Source organism: Oncorhynchus tshawytscha, linkage group LG05 (assembly GCF_018296145.1).
Source record: "Oncorhynchus tshawytscha isolate Ot180627B linkage group LG05, Otsh_v2.0, whole genome shotgun sequence".
Lineage (NCBI taxonomy): Eukaryota > Metazoa > Chordata > Actinopteri > Salmoniformes > Salmonidae > Oncorhynchus > Oncorhynchus tshawytscha.
In genome coordinates this window covers 27,981,481-28,008,349 of record NC_056433.1, presented here as the reverse complement: position 1 = coordinate 28,008,349, position 26,869 = coordinate 27,981,481, and the positions used below count along the sequence as shown (strand labels likewise).

The 26,869-nt window shown below is 42.1% G+C and overlaps 1 protein-coding gene across 2 annotated transcripts in view; it reads right to left on the bottom strand.

Moving 5' to 3' along the window:
- The window catches only part of jag2b (jagged canonical Notch ligand 2b), a 104,959-nt gene that overhangs the window by 55,154 nt on the left and 22,936 nt on the right, over positions 1–26,869 (bottom strand). For both annotated transcript variants that reach the window (XM_024420559.2, XM_024420561.2), the window contains exons 3-5: positions 11,965–12,019; positions 5,218–5,475; positions 2,322–2,382 (exon numbers count right to left, since the gene is read on the bottom strand). In XM_024420559.2, coding sequence (XP_024276327.1) covers positions 2,322–2,382; positions 5,218–5,475; positions 11,965–12,019 — 374 coding nt within the window. The remainder of the gene's footprint in view (positions 1–2,321; positions 2,383–5,217; positions 5,476–11,964; positions 12,020–26,869) is intronic.

Below are 26,869 nucleotides of genomic sequence, written 5' to 3'. Positions count from 1 at the left end.
GTGAGATGTTGCCCCACTCTTCCACCAAGGCACCTGCAAGTTCCCGGACATTTCTGGGGGAATGGCCCTAGCCCTCACCCTCCGATCCAACAGGTCCCAGACGTGCTCAATGGGATTGAGATCCGGGCTCTTCGCTGGCCATGGCAGAACACTGACATTCCTGTCTTGCAGGAAATCATACACAGAATGAGCAGTATGGCATTGTCATGCTGGAGGGTCATGTCAGGATGAGCCCATATCAGGGAGGATGTCTTCCCTGTAACGCACAGCGTTGAGATTGTCTGCAATGACAACAAGCTCAGTCCGATGATGCTGTGACACCACCCCAGCCCATGACAGACCCTCCAACTCGATCACCCTCCAGAGTAAAGGCCTCGATGTAATGCTCATTCCAGCGACAATAAATGCAAATCTGACCAACCCTGGATGAGACAAAACCACGACTCATCAGTGAAGAGCACTTTTTGCCAGTCCTGTCTAGCGACGGTGGGTTTGTGTCCATAGGCGACGTTGTTGCCTGGTGAGGACCTGCCTTTACAGGCCTACTGCACGTTCATGCAGAGGAGCCGGGACACGGGTAATCTTTCTTGGTGTTTTTCAGTGTCAGTACAAAAGCCTCTTTAGTGTCTTAAGTTTTTATAACTGTGACCTTAATTGCCTACCGTCTGTAAGAGGTTAGTGTCTTGACGACCGTTTCGCAGGTGCATGTTCATTAATTGTTTATGGTTCATTGAACAAGTATGGGAAACAGTGTTTAAACCCTTTACAATGAAGATCTGTGAAGTTATTTGGATTTTTACAAATTCTCTTTGAAAGACAGTGTCCTGAAAAAGTGACATTTCTTTTTTCACTGATATACACACATACTTTTAAATAATTTTTAAAAACTTCAAAAATATTTGCATAACTTTAAAGTAATTTGTGACATTTGACTGTGTAAAACATTGCAGTGCTACTTTTTTCTCTGCAAGTGAGGCAGATATAGCATTTTCAAAAGAGACTATGATTGTCGCTCTGAAATTAAACTTGTCTGTCACTGAACAATCCTCATGCCATGATTGGATATATAGGGTTTTGGAATTAAACTTCACAGGTAGGCGCATAGGCTCAGGGTGGCACGTTGGGTCCAATTTGAGCCTCTGTTACACTTTGACTAATGCTAGAGTCCTTTTAAGAACAGAGGTTGCAAAATACCATGAGTAGTCGAGGAGCATTGTAAGGGCTCAACAATGTGTCAGGAAAAGTCTATTGCTTCGACCAATATAACATGTGTACCCACCAACACAGTAAACCGCTGCAGCTCAAGACCTCGTCTTAAGGTCTTCTTTTTTAAATTTTTATAATTGTACTGTCGGAGGCCGCTTAGAGGTGCCTCAATTTTTTATTTTGGATCGAGTACGATGCGGCCTTTCAATTGGATTCGTTACAGAGCGAGGAAATGAGGTTGCCGCTCACTGAACCCTGGCACATTCTGAGTGGCCTGTTAGCAATAATGTGGCTCGTACCAGCGCTCCCTTCCTGATGACGGCAGGGAAGCCAGTCAGTCCATCCGGTAAGACGGGGGAGTTGGTTGGGGGAATGTGGGAAGTTTAGGTGATTGACAGGATATTGTGTAATATCCTCCCTTCACAGGGAAACAAATACATCAGGCTCTCCATTCCGTAGCCCTTTACACACGTACCCTTATATGGATTGAAAATGGCAGATTCGGATACTGATAAGCGCCTAAATTGGAGCGCAGTGGCTGTACAGTAACATGCTATACATGACGTCAGAGCTAACGGTCTATGCATCACATCTCTGTATGGGTCTTAACGGACAGTCATTCTGAAGAAGTTACCCTGATCCCTACCGCTAATGGGAAACTTTTGCAAATTGTCAGATTGAGGGAAAAGCTGTAAATTATGAGGGCTCCATCTATTTTGAAAGATGAGACTGAGGATTAAAATAAATACCACTGATGTCATGCAAGCAAGCCAAACACCCACGAGTCCAAATGTGCACTTCACATTTCCATATCATAAAACTCAGTGTCAACGTTTATGATCACTATGTTTGATGTACAGTTACAAAATGACATGGCGTTATACCCTGAGTTGCCCTGAACAGAATGAGTCAGTTGTACGTGAACACAAAATGCCGCAGGCTATATCTCAATGCACTCATGACTCCATTCTAATGTTCAGCTCAACCACAAATATTGATATCATATTTCTAAGTTACATCGTAGGCAGAAAACCTTGGTCATAAAACAATATTACGTTGTATCGCTTAGCTCAGTGCAAATGATTTGTGATAGGGAGATGTTAAAAGGAGCTTACTTGCATTCCCCCGGGACTGAGCAGTCTCCATGTAACAGGTTGCAGCCTTGCTTGCAGATCGCTGTGAGAGAGAAAGAGAGGGAGTAGAGAGGGTGAACGAGAACAGAGTATTAAGAGAAAGAGCAAGAAAGAGTAAGCGAAGGGGGGGCACATGGAGAAGGGCTCGTTTATTTGCTTTCACTCAAAGTGCAAAACATGGACCCCCAAAAGAAAACCTCTTCTCCACCCTCCGCTAACCCCTTGACTACTAAGGTCAAATGGGGTGATTTAGTGAGCCCCGCCATCTCCCCCAAACTACCACCAACACCCCGCTACCTCTTTTACACTGCAGCTAGCACATTCTAAAAAGGCAGTCCACACCAATTACGGTAACATTTATTTTTTTATTAATTCTAATTCAAGTGAACAGGAGTGTTCACACTACAGTGATAATTACAGAAAGAGTGGAGAACGAGAACGATAACGAGAGGTATCGTTTGGATCCCTTTCAGAGCAATTTTTTATATAGGATGACTTCGGAGAATGATGATCCACGACAAACAGCGCATCAGGCCATATTTTGACAAAACCTACTGTCCTGCTGATGTGGCTTTCTGGACATTGCAGACTGTCGAGAAGAGACCATTACTGCTCCAAATGGTTGCCCAAATCAGGCCTAGGACAGATTATTTTGCAATGAAACATTAAACGCAGGGCTTTTAGCAGTTATTGAAATGGCATATCCACTGCAGTTTACAGTCTAGAATTCTTTACTCAAATTTTTTAAATAAAAAAATCTATAAATAAAATGCATTATTGCATTGTGGTGTTATAGCCTGGGTATGATAAAAAACCTTAATTTGGGGAGATTTGCGCTGCGTGCCGGCGGGGACTGGAGCGAAGCATACTATCTATCGTAGGTTGTCATTTCATAATCTTATTAAAATATATACTTCACTGTAAATTCATTAGGTATTCACTCTACTGTTAGGGCTAATATTTAGCTAATGCATGATGGGTTGCATACACTTTAACCTGGGCGACATCGTCATCACGGTTCACTCTGCGCATCTACGCACCTGGCCTCTCAGCTACTTGGAATCCTAGGAAAAACTAGACTACAATCGCTTATTGTAAACTTAATTCATAGCATTATAATTACTACTACCCTATCGAGGAGAGATTCCAGCTTGCTGAATGTAAAATAGGGGTGTTTGAAAGGAGAGAGAGAGAGCGCACGCGATGGTGTGATCACGTTCGCCAGTGACAACATTGTTGCACTGATGCATTGCAAAATGGTTGCACAGGACAGAGTAGCACAGTGAAAAAAAGAACCCCCCCAAAAAATACTACCATTAGAAAAATGTAAAATCCCTTGCAAACCACTTGAGCTACGAGGAAAGCAATGGCTTGATGTAAAAGACACGCAGGCTAAACAGCGTTTGTTGTTGAATTGCTACATTTAAATATGAGTTTCAATATGTTTTCATTAGATGTACATTAAAGTATTAATTGCAGTGTCACTATGACAATGAACACACCCTGAAGCACTGAATGGTCAGTTAACACCTTATTGATAGGTCTACAGCATGGAGTAGGATGTGTCCACCAGCTGACTGACAGGTGTAGCCTACTACAGAATGATAAACACCCAGTCCTGAGACAGCCTCTGTGCCAGTGTGTGTGCATGCTATTTTCACATGACAGCTGCAGCACGAGGGGGAATAGACAGGGGTGGCTAGTCTAACAAGCTTTAAAAAGGTGATCTCAGTAATATCTCTTCTCCACATAATGTCCATGATAAAGTAGTAAGGGAATTTCAATCTTTGAGGTGAAATTAAAATGGACAACATGCTTTAGAGACCGTTCAACTAGCTGCCAAGCATCTGCCCTTTTGCCCTACTACGAAAATGTGCCTTCGCAGATTAAATGGATTTTTGGAATTTTCTGAAATACTTTATTTTATGAATTGCACATCAAAATGCCAATTTCTTGAATCCCAGAAAAGACCACCTCCCCAAGAGTGCACTCGTCAGACTTCATGTAGTGGCCACTGGGACACTTGAATACTGGTAGGAAGCTACTTTGAGTTGGATGTGTCACACTGTTAGGGACAAAGAACGGCTCAATTTGACTGCTTGCCAGTAAGAGATATCAGCAGCAGAGCAAATTCAAATCAAGTAAAAAACACGTTTGTTTCAAAAGCATAGCTAAATAGCATATCTACATCATTCACTCTGAGTCACTGGCACTAGCTTGCGGTCTCTGTTGTAGAAAATAAAATAGGCTTATATAAATGTTGACATTTTGGCTGCAGAGGCTGTTGGTATGTTATGAATTTTGAGTTGTGAATAATGAAAGTCAGGGCACCTGCCTCCCTTTAGGTCCCTGATGGACATTATTTATGGTCAGTGGCCTAGCTGGCCATCTTCAGCGTATACAAAAAAAAATGTAAAAGAAATAGAAGGTCCTCTGAGGTCGAAAATAATATAACAGTAGTTTAAGCATCTGAAATGACTTATTTCAAGAGCATGATCAGGAAAGAAACTAATGCAGTCATACACTAAAACAATTGGAATTGACTGTAAAAAAAAAAAAAATGTTTTTTGCTGAAATGTTACAATATAGCAGCTTTAAACTGACTACATTCTATCGGAAGCATGTACTCTGCAGATCAAGGAGGATTACCAATGGACTATAAAATCAGGGGAGCGGGCCATTTACATTTATCAAGCAGCGGAGGCCATAGACCGGCTTTTAATAAAAAGGCCACTGTTTATACCTATAACACCTGGACTAAAGAGCTCAGAGCTACCTAGCATGCGCAGTACCCATATACAATTGTCACCTGATGGAATTTGTCCCCTCCCCCGCTGAATTGGGATCATATGTTAACGTGCCAAGATCGCCAACTCACCCGTCTGGCAGTCTTCGCCCATCCAGCCCTCCAGGCACACGCGGTTGCCGGACTGCTCGCAGCGGTAGTGGCCGAAGTAGTCGTCACGTGGCCGGCACTGCTTGTTGCACTTGCTGCCGTAGTAGTTCTCGTCACACTTGAGACGGATGCGGTACTCGAGGCGCGCCACGGGCCCATCGTGCTGGATGGTCTGCCAGTGGTCGCCAGGGTTGATCATGCCCGTGTGGATGCTCCGCTCAATCAGCAGCTCCTCGTCATCTGCCAAAAAAGGAAGTTTAAAACGAAAGTTTCAGGTTATGAAGAAAAACATTTTAAATGGTCCTGACGGTCAATGGAATTGTCAACAGAGAATGGCATTTGCACGGGTGTAAGTGTAATCAAGGTATAACATGTTAGTATTCATTAAAATTGAAGTTTGTTAGATCAGGTTAAATTGTCAATTTGCAGTCTGATTTACTTTATTATAGTCATTATAAAATCAGAGGCATCTGAGAAGATGGGCAAGCCAGCGGTGGCAAACTAGCCCAGCAGGCAGAATCTGAGCCCATTTAATCACGCCCGTGAGAGGTTAAAGTAAAGAAGAAAAACAAAACAAGGAAACTCAACATTAAAACTAGACAGAAAGTATGTAGAATTTCTAATGGACCTATACATTTTCAAATAACTACTATTTTTCTAACCTGCAAATTGATTTTGACAAACAAAATTGGTCCGCCAAAAAATCTGTGCAGCCCTCCATTGAATTTCAAAACCCCAATATGGCCCTCGAACCAAAAGGTTAGCCCACCCCTGGCCTAAAGCTTAATATAGTTGGTGACCCTTGACCTAGTGCATTGTCATTGATGGTTGCAAGAATACACCAGGACTGCGCATCAATAAAATTGATTCCTTGTTACCGTTAGTAAATAGGATTCTACTTTATTGCTTCCAACAATTCGATCAGTGATAATGAGGAGACCGAAAGGAAGCCAACTTTCACAAGACACAACTTGCCCCGATTAACCTGGGAAGACCTGCCACATCCAATTCAGCAGTGTCCAAATTATTATCTCACTAGCTCATACAGAAACAACCAACAAAGAGTAGATTAAAATCTGTGGTGTGAGGGAGATGCTCACATGGTGGTCCAGTTGGCAAATGACCACCTGAATTTGAAGTACCCAACTCAATCTATAGCAAAACAACCATTTTGCTATCCTCAGTGGTGTATGCTAATACCGCTATGCTCTTTGCATCCAAACAGGCATTACTGTTTATGGGGGGGGGGGTGGAAAGGTGCTAGCCCGCAGCATGCTACGCTCACAATTACTATTCAATCTCTCTGCTCGGCCAACTCCGACAATGAAGGCACTATCACAGTGGGATCAGAGACGACAAACAGACGCTGTGGAAATAGGGGGCCTGCGATTTCCTCTGCCCCAATGCTCCGGGCTGCCCCGCCTCCCTTGCGTTCCTTTACAACACATATCCCAATCTCATGAGCGCGCGCGCACACACACCTTCCTCTGACAACATCGGACAAATTAAGCAACAATAACAGAAATAACCCCCAGTGCTTCCAGACAGAGAACAATGGCCCCCGGGCAGCACTGTTCAGTGTCTAAACACTGAGCCGTCCACAGCACATCCTGCTTGATAAACAACGCAAACAGCCTTTCAGGCTCTTTCCTGAGGTCCCCGGGGGCCCTACTGGATGACATAATGTTGGTGAGTCAACACACACGCTAAATCTTATTGTGCCTCTAGTCATCACATGCATATATACATACCCTTTCAAAGTCAAGACATGGCAATAGGTGACATGTCTGGTGAGTATAAAAGCCACGGAAGACATTTTCAGCTTCCAGAAATTGTGTACAGATCCTTGCGACATGGGGCCGTGCATTATGCTGAAACATGAGGTGATGGCACAACAATGGTGACGAGCTCTTGAGGGCCATCTCGGTGCATTCAAATTGCCATTGATAAAATGCAATTGTGTTCATATTGCCAAATTACATCGAGGCGGCTTTTGGTAGAGAAATTAACATTAAATTCTCTGGCAACAGCTTTGGTGGACATTCCTGCAGTCAGCATGCCAATTGCACTCCCTCAACTTGAGACATCTGTGGCATTGTGTCGAGTGACAAAACTGCACATTTAATTGGCCTTTAATTGTCCCCCCTGTGTAATGATCATGCTGTTTAATCAGCTTCTTGATATGCCACACCTGTCAATAAACAAATTCACCCCACCACGTTCATAGAACGTCTCATTACAAAATGCCCAGTGCTGCTATAACAGCCTCCACTCTTCTGAATTGCTTCCATTCAGCCTCAAGAGCATTAGTGAGGTCAGGCAATGTTGGGCTATTAAGCCTGGCTCGAAGTCGGCGGTCCAATTTATCGCAAAGGTGTTCGATGAGGTTGAGGTCAGGGCTCTGTGCAGGCCAGTCAAGTCCTTCCACACCGATCTTGACAAACCATTTTTTTTAATGGATCTCGCTTTGTGCACAGCGACATTGTCATACTGAAAATAGGAAAGGCCCTTCCACAAACTTGGAAGTACAGAATCGCCTGGAATGTCATAGTGGTACAATTTCCCTTCACTGGAACTAAGGGGCCTAGCCCGAACCATGAAAAACCACCCCAGACCATTACTACTCCAAACTTTAGTTGGCACTATGCATTGGGGTAGGTTGCGATCTCCTGGCATCCGTCAAACACGGATTTGTCCGTCAGACTGCCAGATGGTGAAGCATGATTCATCACTCCAGAGAACGCGTTTACACTGCTCCAGAGTCCAATGGCGGCGAGCTTTATGCCACTCCAGCCGACGCTTGGCATTGCGATCTTAGGCTTGTGTGCAGCTGCTCGGTCTTGGAAAGCATTTCACGAAGCTCCTGACGAACACTTATTGTATGGACGTTACTTCCAGAGGCAGTTTGGAACTCAGTAGTGAGTGTTGCAACTGAGGACTGACGATTTCTACATGCACTCAGCGGTCCCGTTCTGTGAGCTTGTGTCGCCTACCACGTTGCAGCTGAGCCGTTATTGCTCCTACACGTTTCCACTTCACAATAATAGCACTTACTGTTGACTGGGGTAGCTCTAGCAGGGCAGAAATTTGACAAACTTACTTGCTGGAAAGGTGGCATCATATGTAGGTGCCAAGTTGAAAGTCATTCTACTGTCAGTACGGGACATTCTACTGCCAATGTTTGTCTATGGAGATTGCATGGCGGTGTACTCAATTTTATACACCGGTCAGCAACGGATGTGGCTGAAATAGACAAATCCACTAATTTGAAGGGGTGTCCACATAGATTTGGCCATGTGTACCTAGATATCTAGTGTATTCCGAAAGTTCAGACCACGTGATGTTACAGCTTTATTCTAAAATGAATTAAAAATAACATATTTCCCTCACCAATCTACACACAACTCCACCATAATGACAAAGCAAAAACTGGTTTGTAGAAATTTTTGCACATGAAAAAAAACAAAAAACTGAATACCTTATTTACATAAGAACTTTTGCTATTAAACTCGAAATTGAGATCAGGTTTCCAGTGAACATCCTTGAGGTTTCTACAACTTGGAGTCCACCTGTGGTAAATTCAAATGATTGGACATGATTTGAAAAGGCACACACCTGTCTATATAAGGTGCCACAGTTGACAGTGCATGCATGTCAGAGCAAAAACCAAGCCATGAGGTCGAAGGAATTGTCCGTAGAGCTCCGAGACAGGATTGTGTCGAGGCACAGATCTGGGGAATGGGACCAAAAAATGTCTGCAGCATTCAAGGTCCCCAAGAACACAGTGGCCTCCATCATTCTTAAAACGGAAGACGTTTGGAACTACCAAGACTCTACCTAGAGCTGGCTGCCCCAAAATGTGTAATTGGGGGAGAAAGGTCTTGGTCAGGGAAGTGAGCAAGAACCCGTTAGTCACTATGACAGAGCTTCAGAGTTCCTCTGTGGAGATGGGAGAACCTTCCAGAAGAAGGGCAGCCATCTCTGCAGCACTCCACCAATCATGGTCCACCAATCTCCACCAGCACTCCACTCCACCAATCTCCACTTTAATCATTACCAAAAGGCACCTAAAGAGTGTCAGACCATGAGAAACAAAATTCTCTGGTCTGATGAAACCAAGATTGAACTCTTTGCCCTGAATGCAAAGTCTCACATCTGGAAGAAACCTGGCACCATCCCCATGGGGAAGCATGGTGACAGCATCATGCTGTGTGGATGTTTTTCAGTGGCAGGATCGAGGTAGCGATGAATGGAGTAAAGTACAGAGAGATCCTTGTTGAAAACCACTATTCAGACCTTTTCATTGTTAATAAATTTGCAAGAATTTCCCCAAAAAATGTTTTTGCTTTGTCATTATGGGGTGTGTAGGCACGTGAAAAAAATCTAAATCAATTTTAATTGAGGCTGTAACAAAAATGTGGAAAAAGTCAAGGGGTGTAAATACTTTGAAGGCACTGTACATAGATACGATTATTACATTTTGCTATATCAAAGTGTCTTATAAGATGCATGAAACTATAATAATAAAATAAATCAAATCATAGCAGCAGCTCTGTCAGTGAGTTAATTAATGTGGATGCCACATACTTTGCAGTTTGGCAGCCATTAGAGCATGGTGACATCAGCATGGGGCTAAAGGGCTAGCGCCGCAGCGCTAATTAGCCAGTAGCTAGCCAACCCAGTCAGCTTATATCTGCCTTAATGGCTTACAGCCACACTATTTTAATTTCAAGACAGGACCAATGCCCTGTTTGCATCGTGATGCATTTCATTATGCGGTATGTCAACGTCATGCAATATAGTTGTTTCACAAAGCAAGACAAGCTGGAGGAGAGTCTGTCAGAGGTTTAATTTGGGAGAATGTTAAAAAGGGCATTTTCATTTAAGACAGGAGAAACATATCGTTTCAGTTGATAAAATATGTTTTGTTTAGTTACTTTTTCCTCAACTTGTTTCTAAAAGCTAGGCTTTACTGTAGCTAGCACCCTCCACCTAATAATCCTCAAACAAAAAACACCACTACCATCACAATAATCTAAAAAAGGGGAGGCAACAGAAAGTATAAATTGGCTTACATGCCCATGTGTATTATTTTTTTAACAAAACAATATTCACTTACAGCAACAGGTAATTGTTTACAAGTTGCTAGCTATCCCGTAAACCCATCGTGGAAAACCAAATGTTCTTCTGTGGTTTGGTAACTTCCTGTTCTTCGATGGACTCTGGACGTACTGAAGACGCACAGTATACGTTTCGAAACGGAGCCTACAACTACAAGGGGGCATTGGAATTCCTCTCCATTGTGGAGATCGCCCATTGAAATGATTGACATCCGGCGCAAAGTAATGGATTGCTTATGGTTAATGTGAATGACGCACCAGGCCGTGGCCAGACACTGATGAAAAACAGATGAAATTGACATTAGTTCATCAAAAGTAACAAGTTGCATAATAAAAACAAATGTGGATGCTCTTCCGTACTCATCGTTGTCCGTCAACATATGAGCCACTGAAACGCCATTGGATGATACATTTTTGACAGATTTATACAAGCTCTGTGGCCGCTGCCTAAACACAAAATGTCAGTACCTGCAGCATTCACCAGGATACACAAATCAGAATGCATTCAGTAGTACATTCAGGAGGACAGCCGTGGGACCATGCACACAGACACACACTAGCGTCCATCACCTCTGCTCACAACCTATATTCCTCCATCAGTTCTGCCTCACAACATTTCCTCAAGCAGTAAAAAGGGGAGATGGGAGCACACCCAGAGGACGGCCCAGGGAGAAAACAGGATACAGCTGCCAAGTGGAAGACCCTCGGAGCTAAAACCCACACAAGTTTTTCTGAAGCCATTTCCACCAATAGGCCTATAGATTGTTATGCAGGGTAGGAGCAGACCAGTCTGTGCGAGGTGGTTGACAGAGTATCTGACACCAAAATGTTCTACAACCAATTGATTTGTGGTCGGGACTTGGAAGTAGTGCCGAGTGGCATATGACCCCAATCCTATCAACAAAAGAAAGAAAAAAAAAAAAAAAGTTTGTGCCCATGTGGCAAAAGTGGGGCAAACACAGGATGAACGCTTTGTTCAATTATCATATATAAAGAAAGTATATAACTGTAGGATTTATTACGCAAATAAAAAGTGAATCAATTTAGATTTTTTTTTATTTTTTATTGTGTAGCCCATGGCACTCCATGTGTTTTCGTCAAGGCAAGCCAGGATATTTCCAGATATCTGAACCACCCATTGCAACACACCTAACCCTCTTATCGCCCTAGAGGAGTGGTATATTTAATCTCAAATTGCATCGCTTCCATTAATCTAAACTCTGTGGGACTAAAACAATGGCCACCTAGCTACCCTCTGATGTTCCCTTTGATCAGGTAGGACTATTACGATTGGAAAGTGGAGACGTTACAAAATCGTGACAAACATTACTAGAGATACTTTGCTAGCATTAAACTCAGTCTCCAAAATGGCAGATATTTGCAATGGCTAATCAACAGTAAATAAGAGAATTGTTTTACTTCCCACAGTTAGACATGATGATTAACTAGCCAGTTAATACAGTTCACCGTTAGCAAATGCACCAACTCTATTCCTCCAGTTACAGTAGCGCTACCGTGTTAATAAAGTGTCTCCAAAAATTTAACGGTGGTAACCATGGTAATGGCAAAGAAAGGAAGGGTGAGTGGCTGTATGCAATTCTGTACTCACTGTTGCGGGTGGAGTTGTCCCAGTCCCAGGCCTCCACGATGAGGGAGTACGCCCGCTAGAGAGAGAGAGAGAGAGAGAGCGAGCGGAGAGTCAGAACTCATGACCATCGGGGCTCTAACATATGTACATTCTGCCAAAGAGCATTATTCCTGAACTAGGAATGTGACACAGGAGCACCTTGCCTAGAAAAAAATAGAGCCATGGGAGACATAGCCTACGCACAATGTGTGTGTTGAAAAATAGGGGTGTCAAATGTTTAAATAAAATTGTTAGTTAACTACATAAAACCATGTGACAGAGTAAATCACATTTTTGAAATTTTTCAAAATTTTACCCTAATTATGTTTAAAGATTTAAAATATTGGGTTGTAGGTACAGTGGGGCAAAACATTATTTCATCATAGGTACACTTCAACTATGACAGACAAAATAAGAAAAAAAATCCAGAAAATCACATTGTATGATTTGAATGAATTTATTTGCAAATTATGGTGGAAAATAAGTATTTGGTCAATAACAAAAGTTTCTCAATACTTTGTTATATACCCTTTGTTGGCAATGACAGAGGTCAAACGTTTTCTGTAAGTCTGTAAGCTTTTCACACACTGTTGCTGGTATTTTGGCCCATTCCTCCATGCAGATCTCCTCTAGAGCAGTGATGTTTTGGGGCTGTTGCTGGGCAACACAGACTTTCAAAGACCAGGGAAGTTTTCCAATGCCTCAAAGGGCACCTATTAGTAGATGGGGGAAGCAGACATTGAATATCCCTTTGAACATGAAGTTATTAATTACACTTTGGATGGTGTATCAATACACCCAGTCACTACAAAGACACATGCGTCTTAAAACCTATTATGGCTGCGATCTCCGTACAGGGACCAACATCAGGGGAAATTTCAGTGTGACAACTAAAAACACAACTTCGTAACATTAAACATTCTTGAAAATGCAAGTGTCTCACACCCTTCAAAAGATTAGAATCTTGGTAATCAAACTACGTTTTCCAAATTAAAATAGCTATTACACAGAGAACAAATCCCATGCTTTTGTTTGAGAAGAGCAATCAAGAACAGAAACATTTTCCTCCATGACAGTTTACACATTCTGATATGTAGTAGAAAAAGTGCCATTTTCTTTGATAAAATCCATTTTATAGCCTAAATCTAAACATTTTGTAAACCGTTTGTGCCGTGAATTCCATCTTTCAATTTTTTTACGGAGCATTCGGCGTGATTGCCCTCTGTAAACAATCGTTTATCTAGTCATGGTGGGTTTCAGTGCATTCCTCTGGATGTTTGCAACACAGTCAAACGTCATTGTTTTTTTTGCAGGGAGTATTGACCGAAGTGAGCTGATTTGAAGACAACGATAAATGACTACCTTACGCACTAATAATTTTAGCGAAGCTTCATTGATTGACTATATTTCTGCCCAATGACCACTGATCTTCTTGAAATCTAGCTGGGTAGATAGCCAATGAGCTGAGGTAAACACCAGTATGTAATGGTTTGGGGTTGGACCACAATTCCTTGTTTGTAATCGCACGCGCAGGGAACTCCATTCTCGCCTTGACGATCAGAGGAGTTTTACGTGCAGCTGTATTTCGGAAAGTTGTAGTTTCAACGATTTCATTGAAGATATCATGGCGAATAAATCATGTAAAGCGAAGTCAAACTCAAGTGAAAGTGAAAAAGTGAAAGTGAGATTTTTTGTTTGAGGAATCTTGGAGTGTTATGATTCAAACGAACTGAGGAGCTGTTTCTGCAAGGACAGGACGTACTTCTGGACGGGTAAGTGCTAATGCCGTTTTATGAAATAAAAAAATATATAATGTAAGTTTTTTTTTTTGCAATGAAATGTATAGTTTGTGTGTGTGTGCGCACATACACACACATACAACAATGGCCGGAGTTGAATGGAACACCTTAGTGACTGTTCCCTCTGCTCTATACAATACATATGTTTATTTTATGTGATGATAAAAGGCTCAATTTTTTTTGTATTTTATGTTGTTTTCTTTCACAGTGATAGCGGCTCCGACTGGGAGCCCCCGGTACCAAGCTGCCCACTCTACCTGTGCCCCCAGTGGTGTTCATATGCCACAGTTCATTACTGCAGGCATGACTGTGCCTCAGGGCCAAAAGGGCACAGCATGGAGGCGTCGTTGTGTTCTGTGTCACATGAAATGCACCACTTGTTCAGTTTGCCTCTGCTTTACATCAGAAAGAGACTGCTATGGGACATGGCACAGGCAACAAAATATTATGACGAGGACTTCCAAGGGGTGTACTGTTTTTTTTTAAATATTTATTTTCTAATCTTGTGTGTGTGTGTTAGAATTGCTTTTTGATATGTTGTATATAGTTATTTGCACTGATGTATATAGTTATAGGTCATTTCACCAATTCAGCCACTTGGATACATTTAGGCAACTTGTGGGGGACACCTGGGTGACTTCATGCTAAATGTCATGTAGCTCACCCATTCCTGAAGTTATCAGTCTGAAACTTTGGACACCTACAGTTGCCCTCTTGTGTTATCTATCAAAATTAGATCCAGCATCCTATCTGACTGTGTGGCTATTCTAGTACATGTGAAAGATGATACTACAACAATAAAAACAGAAAAAGTATGCTCTTTCTTTCTCTTTTCTTCCACCATATCTACTGTGTTATATTCTCCTACATTCAATTAACATTTCCACAACCTTCAGAATGTTTCCATTCAAATGATACCAAGAATATGCATATCCTTGCCTCTGGGGCTGAGCTACAGTCAGTTAGATTATGGTATGTCTTCAGGCGGAAATTGAGAACAAAGGGATGCAGCCATAACAGGTTCTGCAGGAGAGGAAGGAAACTGCTCAAGGATTTCACCATGAGGCCAATGGTGACTTTAAAAACAATGTGATTACTGTCAATAGTCAGTCAGATTAATATAATAGTTTGATTAAAATGTTTGCATGCTTGGCAAGAAGGATCTCTAATAATCCTGTTTACATGGACACATCTGAAATCAGCCTACCTGATGGCACTCTGATAAATGCAGCAACGTTATTTTTGCTTAGCATATTTTAATGATTGTGGTGTTTTAAAATCGGCCTATTCTTACTTCGATTTTGACCGTACCCAGATTATGATAAGCAAAGTAAGGTGTTTGCATGACTATTGAATACTCTGCCTGCTACCATAATCAGTTTAAATATTGAATTATTACTGTGCATATAAACACTCATTCAGTGTTTAACTTCTCTAGGGTAGGGGGCAGCATTCGGAATTTTGGATGAAAAGCATGCCCAAAGTAAAAAGGCCTGCTACTCGGGCCCAGAAGATATGATATGCATATAAACTGGTAGATTTGGATAGAAAACACTAAAGTTTCCAAAACTGTTAAAATAGTGTATGAGTATAACAGAACTGATTTGGCAGGCAAAAACCTGAGAAAAATCCATTCAGGAAGTTTTTTTTTTTTTTGTAGTTTCTATTCAATGCCATTAACTTAGGACATTGACTTAGGACTCAATTTGCAGTTCATATGCCTTCCACTAGATATCAACAGTCTTTAGAAATTGTTTCAGGCTTGTATTCTTATGAGGGAGAAAGACCAGTCTGAATGAGTGGACCCTGACGTGTCACAGAGCTTTTCATGCGCAATCCCGAGAGAGTGCATTTCTTGTTTACCTTTTTATATTGACGTTATTGTCCGGTTGAAATATTATAGATCAATTAGGCTAAAAACAACCTGAGGATTGAATAGAAACATTGTTTGACATGTTTCTATGAACTTTACGGATACAATCTGGATTGTCTGCCTGTTTTGATTGCGTTTGAGCCTGTGGATTACTGAAGAAAACGCAAACAAAACGGAGGTTTTTGGATAAAAAGAGACTATCGAACAAAAGGAACATTTGAGTAAATGAATGTCTTCTGAGTGCCACCATATGAAGATCAAAGAAAGGTAAGGGATTAATCTTCTCTATTTCTGAGTTTTGTAAAGCTTCTGCTTGGCTGGTTACTGTTTGTAATAATTTGTCAACTGGGCTATGTTCTCAAATAATAGTAAGGTATGCTTTCGCCGTAAAGCATTTTTAAAATCTGACATCGTGGGTGGATTCACAAGTCAATATTCTTTAAAACTATGTAAAATATGTTTTGTTTTCTGAATTTTTATGAGTATTTCTGTATTTGAATTTGGCGTCTGCAATCTCACTGGATGTTGGCCAGATGGGACGCTAGCATCCCACATACCCTAGAGAGGTTAATGGTTGTGATAAAAAACTGAGGATCGATCAAAAACAGTTAATCCACAATACTAACCTCATTGACAGAGTGAAAAAACAGAAGCCTGTACAGAATAAAAATATCCCAGAACATCTATGCTGTTTGCAACAAGACAATAAAGTAATACTGCAAAGAAATTCCCTTTTTGTCCCAAATACAAGGTATTGATCTGCCCCAAACATATTACCACTCTCCATATTTCAAGCATAGTGGTGGCTGCATCATGTTAAAGGTATGCTTGTAATCGTTAAAGAGTGTGGAGTTTCTCAGGATAAAATAAAAAGGAATGGAGCTAAGCACAGGCAAAATCCTAGAGGAAAACCTTGTTCAGTCTGCTTTCCACCATACACTAGGAGATCAAGTCACCTTTCAGCAGGACAATAACCTAAAACAAGGCCAAATCGACACTGGAGTTGCTTACCAAGAAGACAGTGAATGTTCCTTAGTGACCGAACTACAGTTGACTTAGATCTACAAGACCTGAAAATGGTTGTTAAGCAATTATCAACCAATTTGACAGAGCTTGAAGAATTTTTAAAATCTTACAATCTAGTTCTGCAAAGCGCTTCGAGACATTCCCAGAAAGACTTACAAGCGTAATTGCTGCCAAAAGTGATTATATCATGTATTAACTCTGGGGGTTGAATACATACCTAATCAAGATGATATGGGATATGAACTTGCAACCTTTCGGTTACTAGTCCAACGCTCTAACCACTAGGCTACCCTGCCGCCCCAGTATACAGTTGACAATAAAATTAAAATAATAATTTAAAATTCTATTTCAATGAAAAGTCAAGGGGTGCGAATACTTCCTGGAGGCACTATTTTGATTACAGGGTAGGAAAAGTACAACATCTAAGTAAACACTTTTCTAAGTAATAATAACAGATAAACCAAATCTGAGTTAATGTAAAATGTCATACAGCTATTAGATCTAGCCTAGGCTACTTCTTATCCACTAGTCACAATTTGATAGAACTAAAATTGGAGTCATTTGCTTAAATCTTTTGACCTGAAAACTACAGAAAAAAAATGACATCTATTCAATTTTTTGCGCATGTTCTGATTAAAATAAATGTGGGAAATTAAGACTTGAATCTAGAGGCATTCAGCCATTGCATTCTGAACATTCTCGTTTGGTTAACTAGCTAGCTACTTCTGAGCAAATTAAGTGTTTGCTGTTATCTAAAGAAAACACCAGGGGAATGGGGTTAATGGTTGAACATTCTATAAAATGTTCCTTAATTGTTACTCGTAGCTGTGCATAGTGACTGTCTTAGCACCGCAAGAGAGCTTGCTATACTGCTGCTGCCGCCCGAGAGCACAGTGCGCATTGTCTACCGAGCTTAAGGGTCCGTGCGGAAAAATATTTTGGGGGCGAAAAAAAAAACTTGCTATTAAATGAGTAAAAAAATTAATTAAAAAAATGTTAAATCCAAAAGTGAATTACAGTTAACGCGTTAAATTTGACAGCCCTGGCTGAAACGTGTCAGTTTCTACATCAGGGTTAGTCAAATCCAACACCTCAAGGTACACAGTCCTGCTGGTTTACTTTCCTCCCCGGTAGGTACATTTATTGACAGGCAGGGTTTCCCAAACTCAGTCCTGGGGTCCCCCCTTGGTGCATGTTTAGTTTTTGCCCCAGCACCACACAACTTATTCAAATAACCAAATCATCATCAAGCTGTGTAGTGCTAAGGCAAGAAAACCAAAACATGCACTGGGGGGGGGGGGGGACATTAGGACAGAGTTTGGGAAACCCTGGATTAAGGACACTGATTGGAAGGAAGAACCAAGGTCGTGTTCATTGGGGCGTACAACAGAAAGGGTTTCAAATGTTTAAAACGTTTTGCAGGTCCAGGTAGTCCCCCGCCCTCCCCGTTTGTCGGTTTTATTCCTTTTGATGTCGAATGAATACAACCCAGTTGTACTGTGGCCTTTGAGATATCAAGAACTTGTCATTGTGAGTGGTTGCTGTATATTCAGGTGATTCCGTCCATCTTTCCTTCAATTTTTTGGAAAGAAAAATAGTAATCCTATCATGATTCTGTTCCTCCTCCTGTGAGGCATAAGATCCACTTGTCATGTTGATATTCACAGAAAGTACAAAACATTAGTAACCCCTTCCCAATATTGAGTTGCACCCCTTTTTGCCCTCAGAACAGCCTCAATTGGGGCACGGACCAGAAAGCGTGCCACAGGAATGTTGGCCCATATTGACTCCAATGCTTCCCACAGTTGTGTCAAGTTGGCTGGATGTCCTTTAGGTGGTGGACCATTCTTCATACACACAGCAAACTATTGAGCGTGAAAATCCCAGCAGCGTTGCATTCTTGACAAACAGGTGCACCTGGCACCTACTACCAAACATCATTCAAAAGGCCTCTGAATGGCACACATACAATCCATGTCTCTATTGTCTCAAGACTTAATTCTTTAAACCATCTCCTGCCCTTCATCTACACGGATTGAAGTGGATTTAACAAGTAACATTCGCTTTCACCTGGTCAGTCTGTCGTGGAACGAGCAGGTTCTCCTAATGTTTTATACACTGAGTGTAGGATATACCATGACTGAGGATACTGTACTATCAGTCAGGCGATGGGGAGCAGAAACGGAGTCAGACTCAAAGACCCATCCCTTCCCCCTCGGAATGAAATCATGACATAAACGGAGCAACTGATCCAGCCTACATCCCCCTTTGGGCATTTAATAGAAAGATTGGTTGTTATCCAAAGTGGAGTTGTAACTTACCACTTTGCCCGCTGGTAGGCAAATTGGACATTTTCATATTTCTTACACCTATGCAATGCTTTCAAATCTACACGTGCCTCTAGGGGCTGTCACTGTCTAGACCGGGCCAATAACACTGCCACCACTACATTCAACCCTTGTCGTTAGTCCTACTACCCTCCACCATTTCCAATGTGATGTAACATAACTTCACAAGCAGTCTCATTTAGCTGACAAGCGACAGCACACACGTCATAACATGACCACCGCTGGGGTAACAATCTAGCTGGCCAGCAGGTCACACTGCTAGGCAACCAGCTGACCTAAATAGCCACTTTGCAGGACTCACACTATCATGTCAGTCATCAAGGGCAGATCTCCACTATTTATGACTACCGCTGTGGCTATGCCACTGATATATGCACTATATGTTTCGTGAGGGAGATTGTAAAGTTCGTATGACGGGGAGAGGCACAGAAGGAGAGAACGGACTGTGGTGTGTGTGTTGATCTGATCGAGGGGATCCTACTGGCTGGCTGTGCACTGCTGTGGGATTAAAAGTGGGTTGTCTGAGAGGGTGTGAGTGTGTAGAGAGATTGGGCAGAGGCTGGGGATGGGGACAAGGAGCTTGGCTAGGGCATGCCTAGGATGGCTGCCTGCCTGTCTGCCACACTCCTGTCTGATGCAGACGCACAACAGATGCCTCTCCAAAGATGGATTATTTGACATGGATCATCCCATGACACGCAGTGCAGCTTCTGACCACCCCCCATCTGTGTGTCCATGCCGCACATGAATGTGTACATTTATGGGGGTCCTGAATGGTGATTGTCTGTTTAAGATGTGTGCATCCATGTGGGGGGGCTGCCCTGCAAGTGACCAACACATCTGTCTGGGTGTGTGGAATCTGAGCATGTGTAGCCTTTACATGTGACAAAATGTGCGTGCGCATGTCTACACATGCATGCGTGTGTGTGTGTGTGGCAGTCGTTAACGCTAGAAAGGAGAGAATTTCTATTACGTGTTTGTGTGCATGAGAAAAACAGAGCGGTAGCACGAGAGGGTGTCTGTATTCTTCTGAGTATATGATAAAGAGTGATGTTAGCATCAGGAGAGAGAGCGTCAGTAGCGCACGAGAGAAGAGGGGGCCAGTCAGTCTCATTTAATACACACCCTCTCCCTCAGTGATTAGGTGGATTAAGTGACAGCTGCCGCAATGGATGGATTGGGGGGGATAAAGGAGGAGTGTGGGCAAGCGATGGAACAAAGACTCAGGTCCCCAACAGTGTCAACCCCCCTCCCCCCAAAGAGACACCGGTGCTCCACATTCCAGAAAAACACACACTTTGAGGGCTCAAAATACCTACAAACACCAATACCCCCACCCACATGCTTGTGCGCAGACATTTGATTTTTTATAAAAATAACAAACAAAAACAAATGTCACACACCGGATAGGTGCAATGAAATGTGTTGTTTTACAGGGTCAGCAATAGTAGTACGACACCCCTGGATTACATTAGGGTTAAGTGCTTTGCAAGTGCATTACACACACGCCATTATAAGTGAGATGAACTTGTTCTCCCCATATTGTACACCCCAGGCAATGGGAGCTGCTTGCTGCTGATCATATGACGCCTAAACACGTCTAGAGACAAGTCTGGGAACCACAATACAAGACTCCTGTTCCAAAGTGTGTTGTAAGAATATAGGTTCACACGCACAACAAAACCTTGGACCATAGTTCACATGCACAAGTGCCCTTGGATGCTCGACACCCACCCACCTAGACCCTTAGAGGATTACAGGATTTAAAACCGTATAGGGGGATATGGAGAACGAGACACGCCTTACACCCCTTGACCAATAAAGCATTAGGACTATGTTAACAAGGAAGTCCACCACTCAGACTTAGGCTAAATAGGGAGGTCTAATTGGATGACGCCTCGTCAATCGGGGGTCTGGTGGCTACAGGCTGAGAGCAGACAGCATGGTGCGGGGGGGGCTGAGACTGCCACAAGTTCCCACACCAGGAGATGAGGGGCAGAGTTGGCTGGTGGGAGAAGAGGATTGGAGGGGAGTGGCCTTAAATTATAGGGCTGGGGAGGTGAGAACGGTGGCAATTGAGTGGTGAGGTGGTGGGTGGGGGGGGCAGTTGTAATATTGTGCTTTAGGTCCCTTGAGACTTAATCAGAACAGCTCCAGGGTTAAGTTTCCCCTGGGTACAGATGTGGATCAACATTCACTCCCCAATCCTAGGGCTGTGACAAGACCAGTGTCGCAATATTTTTTTTCTATGGCAAATATGAAAACACAAAGCAGATCTAACTTTGTCCTTTAAAAACCTGCTGAATGTACAACTGCGCGTGAGAAAGTTTGGAAAACAAATAAAATGTGACTCTGGATGATAACATGTTTTCAAAAAGAACTTAAAATTTGCTTCTGGTATCATCCCTACTAAATCCCTTCTTTTTATTTTTATAACCATTAATGGGGAAGAGCATAACTGACCCAAGATCAGCATCTAGTGGCAGGGTTGAGGGAGCCTTATAATTATTTTAATAATCAATAAATTACAAAAACAAGAAAAATATAGAAATGCAACATGTAAAGTGTTGGTCCCATGTTTCATGAGCTGAAATAAAAGATCAAAGAAATGTTCTATGCACAAACACTTATTTCTCTCAAATGTTGTGCACCAAGTTGTTAACGTCTGTTAGTGAGGAAAGCTCATTTGCCAAGATAATCCATCCACCTGACAGGTGTGACATATCAAGCAGCTGATTGAACAGCATGATCAGTACACAGGTGCACCTTGTGCTGGGGACAAAAGGCCACTTAAAATGTGCAGTTGTGTCACAACAATTCCACATTAGTCTCAAGTTGAGGGAGCGTGCAATTGGCACGCTGACTACAGGAATGTCTACCAGACATGTTGGCAGAAAATGTAAACGTTAATTTCTCTACCAATGTCGGTTTAGAGAATTTAGCAGTACGTCCAACTGGCCTGACAACGTGTAACCACGCCAGCCCAGGAACTCCACATCAGTCTTCACTTGCAGGATTATCTGAGACCAGCTACCCGGACAGCTGATGAAACAGAAGTATTTGTCTGTAATAAAGCAATTGTGGTGAATAACTCATTCTGATTGGCTGGGCCTATGCCCTCCAAAGCTCACCCATGGCGGCTCCCCTGCCCAGTCATGTGAATTCCAATGATTAAAGGAATAATGATTTTTTTATTTTAAATTGGCAGATTTCCTTATATGAATGTAACTGAGTAAATAGTTGAAATTGTTACGTTTATATTTTTGTAAAGTAAAAAATATATATTTTTTTAAATAATTACAACAAAAAAAATTGCACAGTAAATATAGATAGCGGACCAAGAGGTCCCATCAAGCCAGGTAGTTGAAACCCAGACACTGGGATTGGTTAGCGCCACACTGCAAGGCATTTTGGGAAAGGGAGTTCATGCAGAAGTAAAAAAGAATATTAACATGCCACTTTTTATGTTGATATTTGCATTGGGTGGAACTAAGTTAATCATTCATTTTGATAGCTGAAAGTGTCCAGGCAACATCTCCCTTGAAATAAATTGTGTGGGTACTTATCCCGAGAAAATAAAGAATTTACTTCTGTGAAATGCTTAACAAATAAACCCAATCAAAAAGTTGCGTATTCAAAGCCTTCAAAACCTCGAATGTCAGCCATTAAAAAAAAAAGAAAACAAAAGTACCCCCTTTTGTGATTACAATCTTGTCTCAACGCTGCAATGCCCCAACAGGCTAGTGAAAGGCGAAGGTCAAAACATGACCCGCCAAACTGCGCTTTTATCAGCCGCCCTCTTAACCCGGAAGCCAGCTGCACCAATGTGTTGGAGGAAACACTGTTCAACTGATGACAGAGTCAGCCTGCAGGCGCCTGGCCCGCTACAAGGAGTCGCTAGAGCACAATGATCCAAGTAACGCCCCCCCCGGCCAAATCCTCCCTTAACCTGGACGACGCTGGGCCAATTCTGCACTTCCCTATGGGATAGAACCACAGGCTGTAGTGACGCTGCATCACTGCAAAGCAGTGCCTTAGATCGCTGCGCCACTCAGAAGGCCAAATATATATTGTTTACATTTCAAAATCAACCCCTCATCCCTATTACGCACTTCATGTAGTGCCTTCATAAAGTATTTCAAACCAAGAATTTTACACATTTTATGTTACAACATGGAAATAAAATTGATTTAACTGTCTGTCCTTTGTCAATGACCCACACAATACACTATCAAAGTGGAAGAAAAATACATACATTTACAAAAAATAAAATATCTTGAAGTATTCAACCCTTAGTCAAGACATGTTAGAACAGCCTTTGGCAGCGATTACAGCTATGAGTGTTTTGGGGTAAGTCTAAGAGCTTTGCATAACTGGATTGTACAATATTTGTCCATTCTTAAAATTATACAAGCTCTGTCAAGTTGGTTGTTGATTATTGCTAGACAGCCATTTTCAACATGATTGAAGTCAAAACTAACTAGACAACCCAGTAACATTCATGTCACAAGCATTTCGCTACACTCGCATTAACATCTGCTAACCATGTGTATGTGACAAATAAAATTTGATTTGATTTGATGTTGTCTTGGTAAGCAACTCATGTATATTTGGCCTTGTTTTAGGAAATGGTCTTGCTGAAAGGTGAATGTCTCCCAGTGTCTGTTGGAACGCAGTCTGAACCAGGTTTTCGCCGTGCTTACTTCACTCCAGTTCCTTTGATCAAAAATAACCTCATCCTTGCCGATAACAAACACATACATAACATGATGCAGCCACCACCAAGCTTGACAATATGCAGTGGTATGCTGTGATGTTGGATTGGCCCTTAAACATAACGCTTTGTATTCAGGACAAAAATATATAATTAATTTGACACATTTTTTGCAGTATTACTTTAGTGCCTTAATACAAACAGGATGCATGTTTTGGAATATTTTTATTCTGTATAGGCTTCCTTTTCACTCTCATTTAGGTTAGTATTGTTGATTTAGCCCATCAACTCCATTTGAAAATCCCCGTTAGCCTCATGGTGAAATACCTAATAGTTTCCTTACTCTGGGTGTATGAGTTAGGAAGGATATCTGTTCTTTGTAGTGACTGAGTGTACTGATACACAATCCAAAGCATAATTGATAATAGCTCTAAGCATGGTGAAGTGTCTGCTTTTTCTTTTTTCACCCATCTACCAATAAGTGTGCTCCTTTGCGAAGCACTGGAAAGCCTCCCTGGTCTTTGTGGAAGAATCAGTGTTTGAAATTCACTTCTCAACTGAGGTGACCTTAGAATGAAGGGGTCCATACAATTTTAAGCACATTTTTACTCCTGTACTTATTTAGGCTTGATAAAAAGGAGTTGAATATTTGACAGTAAAATTCAGGCTATAACAAAAATGTGGAAAAAGTCCAACTTGGCTTCTGATATGCTAAACAGAACTTGCCCAATGCTTTCAGATCTGAAAAATGCCTAAGGTTTAAGCGGCCCCTAGCCTGTCCACCGTTTGCAAGCACATCTGTAGAGTTCAGACGATTGGATATTTAAGAATGGTAATGTCGCCATCTTGCTTCCAACTATCCCGATTCTTTCAGGGGCCATATTCATAAAGAGTCAAGAGTTAGGAGTGCTGATCAAGAATCATCTCCCCCGTTAGGGCTGCACAATTAATCTAATTCACATCAAAATCACAGTATTGACATGTGCAATATCCATGTTGCAAGAGATCCATATTGCATGCAATACTTTGAACAGCCACGTTACATCCGTTTTTATAATTTACTCCATTTGTCATCTCTTCTCCTCCCTCCCTTGCAGCTGCTTCCCACACACACCAAGCCCCACCCCTGTCACTCAAGCAGCGCAGTTCCTTCTCCTCGCTGTTACATTCACTAAGTCTGCATCCTGCTCTGTTAGGTCAAATTCAGGTCTGTTCCAAACAAGAACGATGCCGTTTCCACTTTGCTTCTTAATATAGATAATTAATTTATGATTCCAAACAGTTCATCCAAGTGTTTTGATCTATCACAAGTCAAATCGCAATTGCAATATTTGTAAACATTTTTTAAAAATGGACAATATCATGCAGCCCTACTGTCCATGTAGTCTTATTCATTGTGATCTAAAAGGAAAATCTGACACTAAAATCTTCACTTTTACTCTGAGTAGCTTGATACATACAGCCCAGATCTACAGGAGTGGCTAGGGGTTGATATGGAATTCAGCGTGCTCTACCCTGCTTTGTGATGCATCGATCACCTGATCTCAGGCTGATTTGGGACACAGCGAGGGAGGACAATCTCCTTTGTGACCCACTGTCAGCTCAGGCTGACCTAAATCCCCTCGCCATGGCCACCCCTGAAAAGGTTGCCATGACCCTGTCAGTGCACGCCACTCTGCGCTCCGAGAGCTCTGTCACACACCCCGTCTGCAGCCACAAAGTGTTGTGTGAAAGGGCAAGAGAGCTTGGATGGTTTCTTTAAAGTCTGTCAGCCACTGCCCTTACAGATGGAGGGAGAGAGCGCCCATTTCCTGCTTTTTACTTTCCAAGAGAAACATCAGGAAAATATGCAGACTTACTTTGTGCTTTACTGAAGGGGGGGGGGGGCTCTCCAGAGTCACCCAAACAGCTGGGGGACATCCCTTAGTTCCCTGCTAAGCCCCAAGGTGAATAGTTTTTCCAAGGGAATGAGGATTCTAGAATCAGCCATTCCCTCGAAGAATTAGAGTGACAGCCCCCTCTGATGATTTATTGCCCTCCAGGGGACACAAAATCATCCATCCAGCTGGTGGCCAATAATGGCTATGCATGTAATCTTCATTAATCTGTGATGTCAATCCTGGCTTCGCTTTTACCAGGGCTGAGTCTATGGGATGGCCTATCGCTGCAGAAAGCTTTGGTAGCCATGCTGGTTAAGTGTACCTTGAATTCTAAATAAATCCCTGAGTGTCACCAGCAAAGCAACCCATCACACTTCCTCCATGCTTCAGTGGGAACCACACATGGAGATCATCCTTTCACCTACTCTGCATCTCACAAAAGACACTGTGGTTGGAACCAAAAATCTCAAATTTGGAATCCGATCAAAAGGACAGATTTCCACCGGTCTAATGTCCATTTCTCATGTTTCTTGGCCTTTATTTAGTAGGTCGTTTCTTTCCAGCAACTCGACCATGAAGGCCTGATTTCACGCAGTCTCCTCTGAACAGCTGATGTGTCTTACTTGAATTCTGAAGCATTTATTTGGGCTCCAATTTCTGATTCTGGTAACTCATGAACCTATGAGGAGAGGTAACTCTGGGTCCTCCTTTCCTGTGGTGGTCCTCATGAAAGCCAGTTTCATCATAGGGCTTGATGGTTTTTGCGACTGCACTTCAAGAAACATTTCAAAGTCCTTGAAATGTTCCGGATTGACTGACCTTCATGTCTTAAATTAATGGACTAATTTCTTTGCTTATTTGAGTGGTTCTTGTCCAAATATGGACTTGGTCTTTTAACAAATAGGGCCATCTTCTGTATACCTTGTCATAACTGAATGTCTCAAAACGCATTAAGGAAAGAAATTCCACAAATGAACTTAAAAGCACACCTGTTCATTGAAATGCATTCCAGGTGACTACCTCATGAAGCTGGTTGAGAGAATACCAAGAGTGTGCAAAGCTGTCAAGGCAAAAGGGTGGCTACTTTGAAGAATCTGAAATAAAACATTTTTGATTAAGCAATTGATCAGTGACAAGTGAGGAGCAGAAAGCCCCAAGGCGCACTCCCTCATGGCCTATTTATGAGCCCTAATTTGTCCTCCCAAGGATAGAGGGAGTTTGGCCCACCATGTACTTCCATAGGCAGA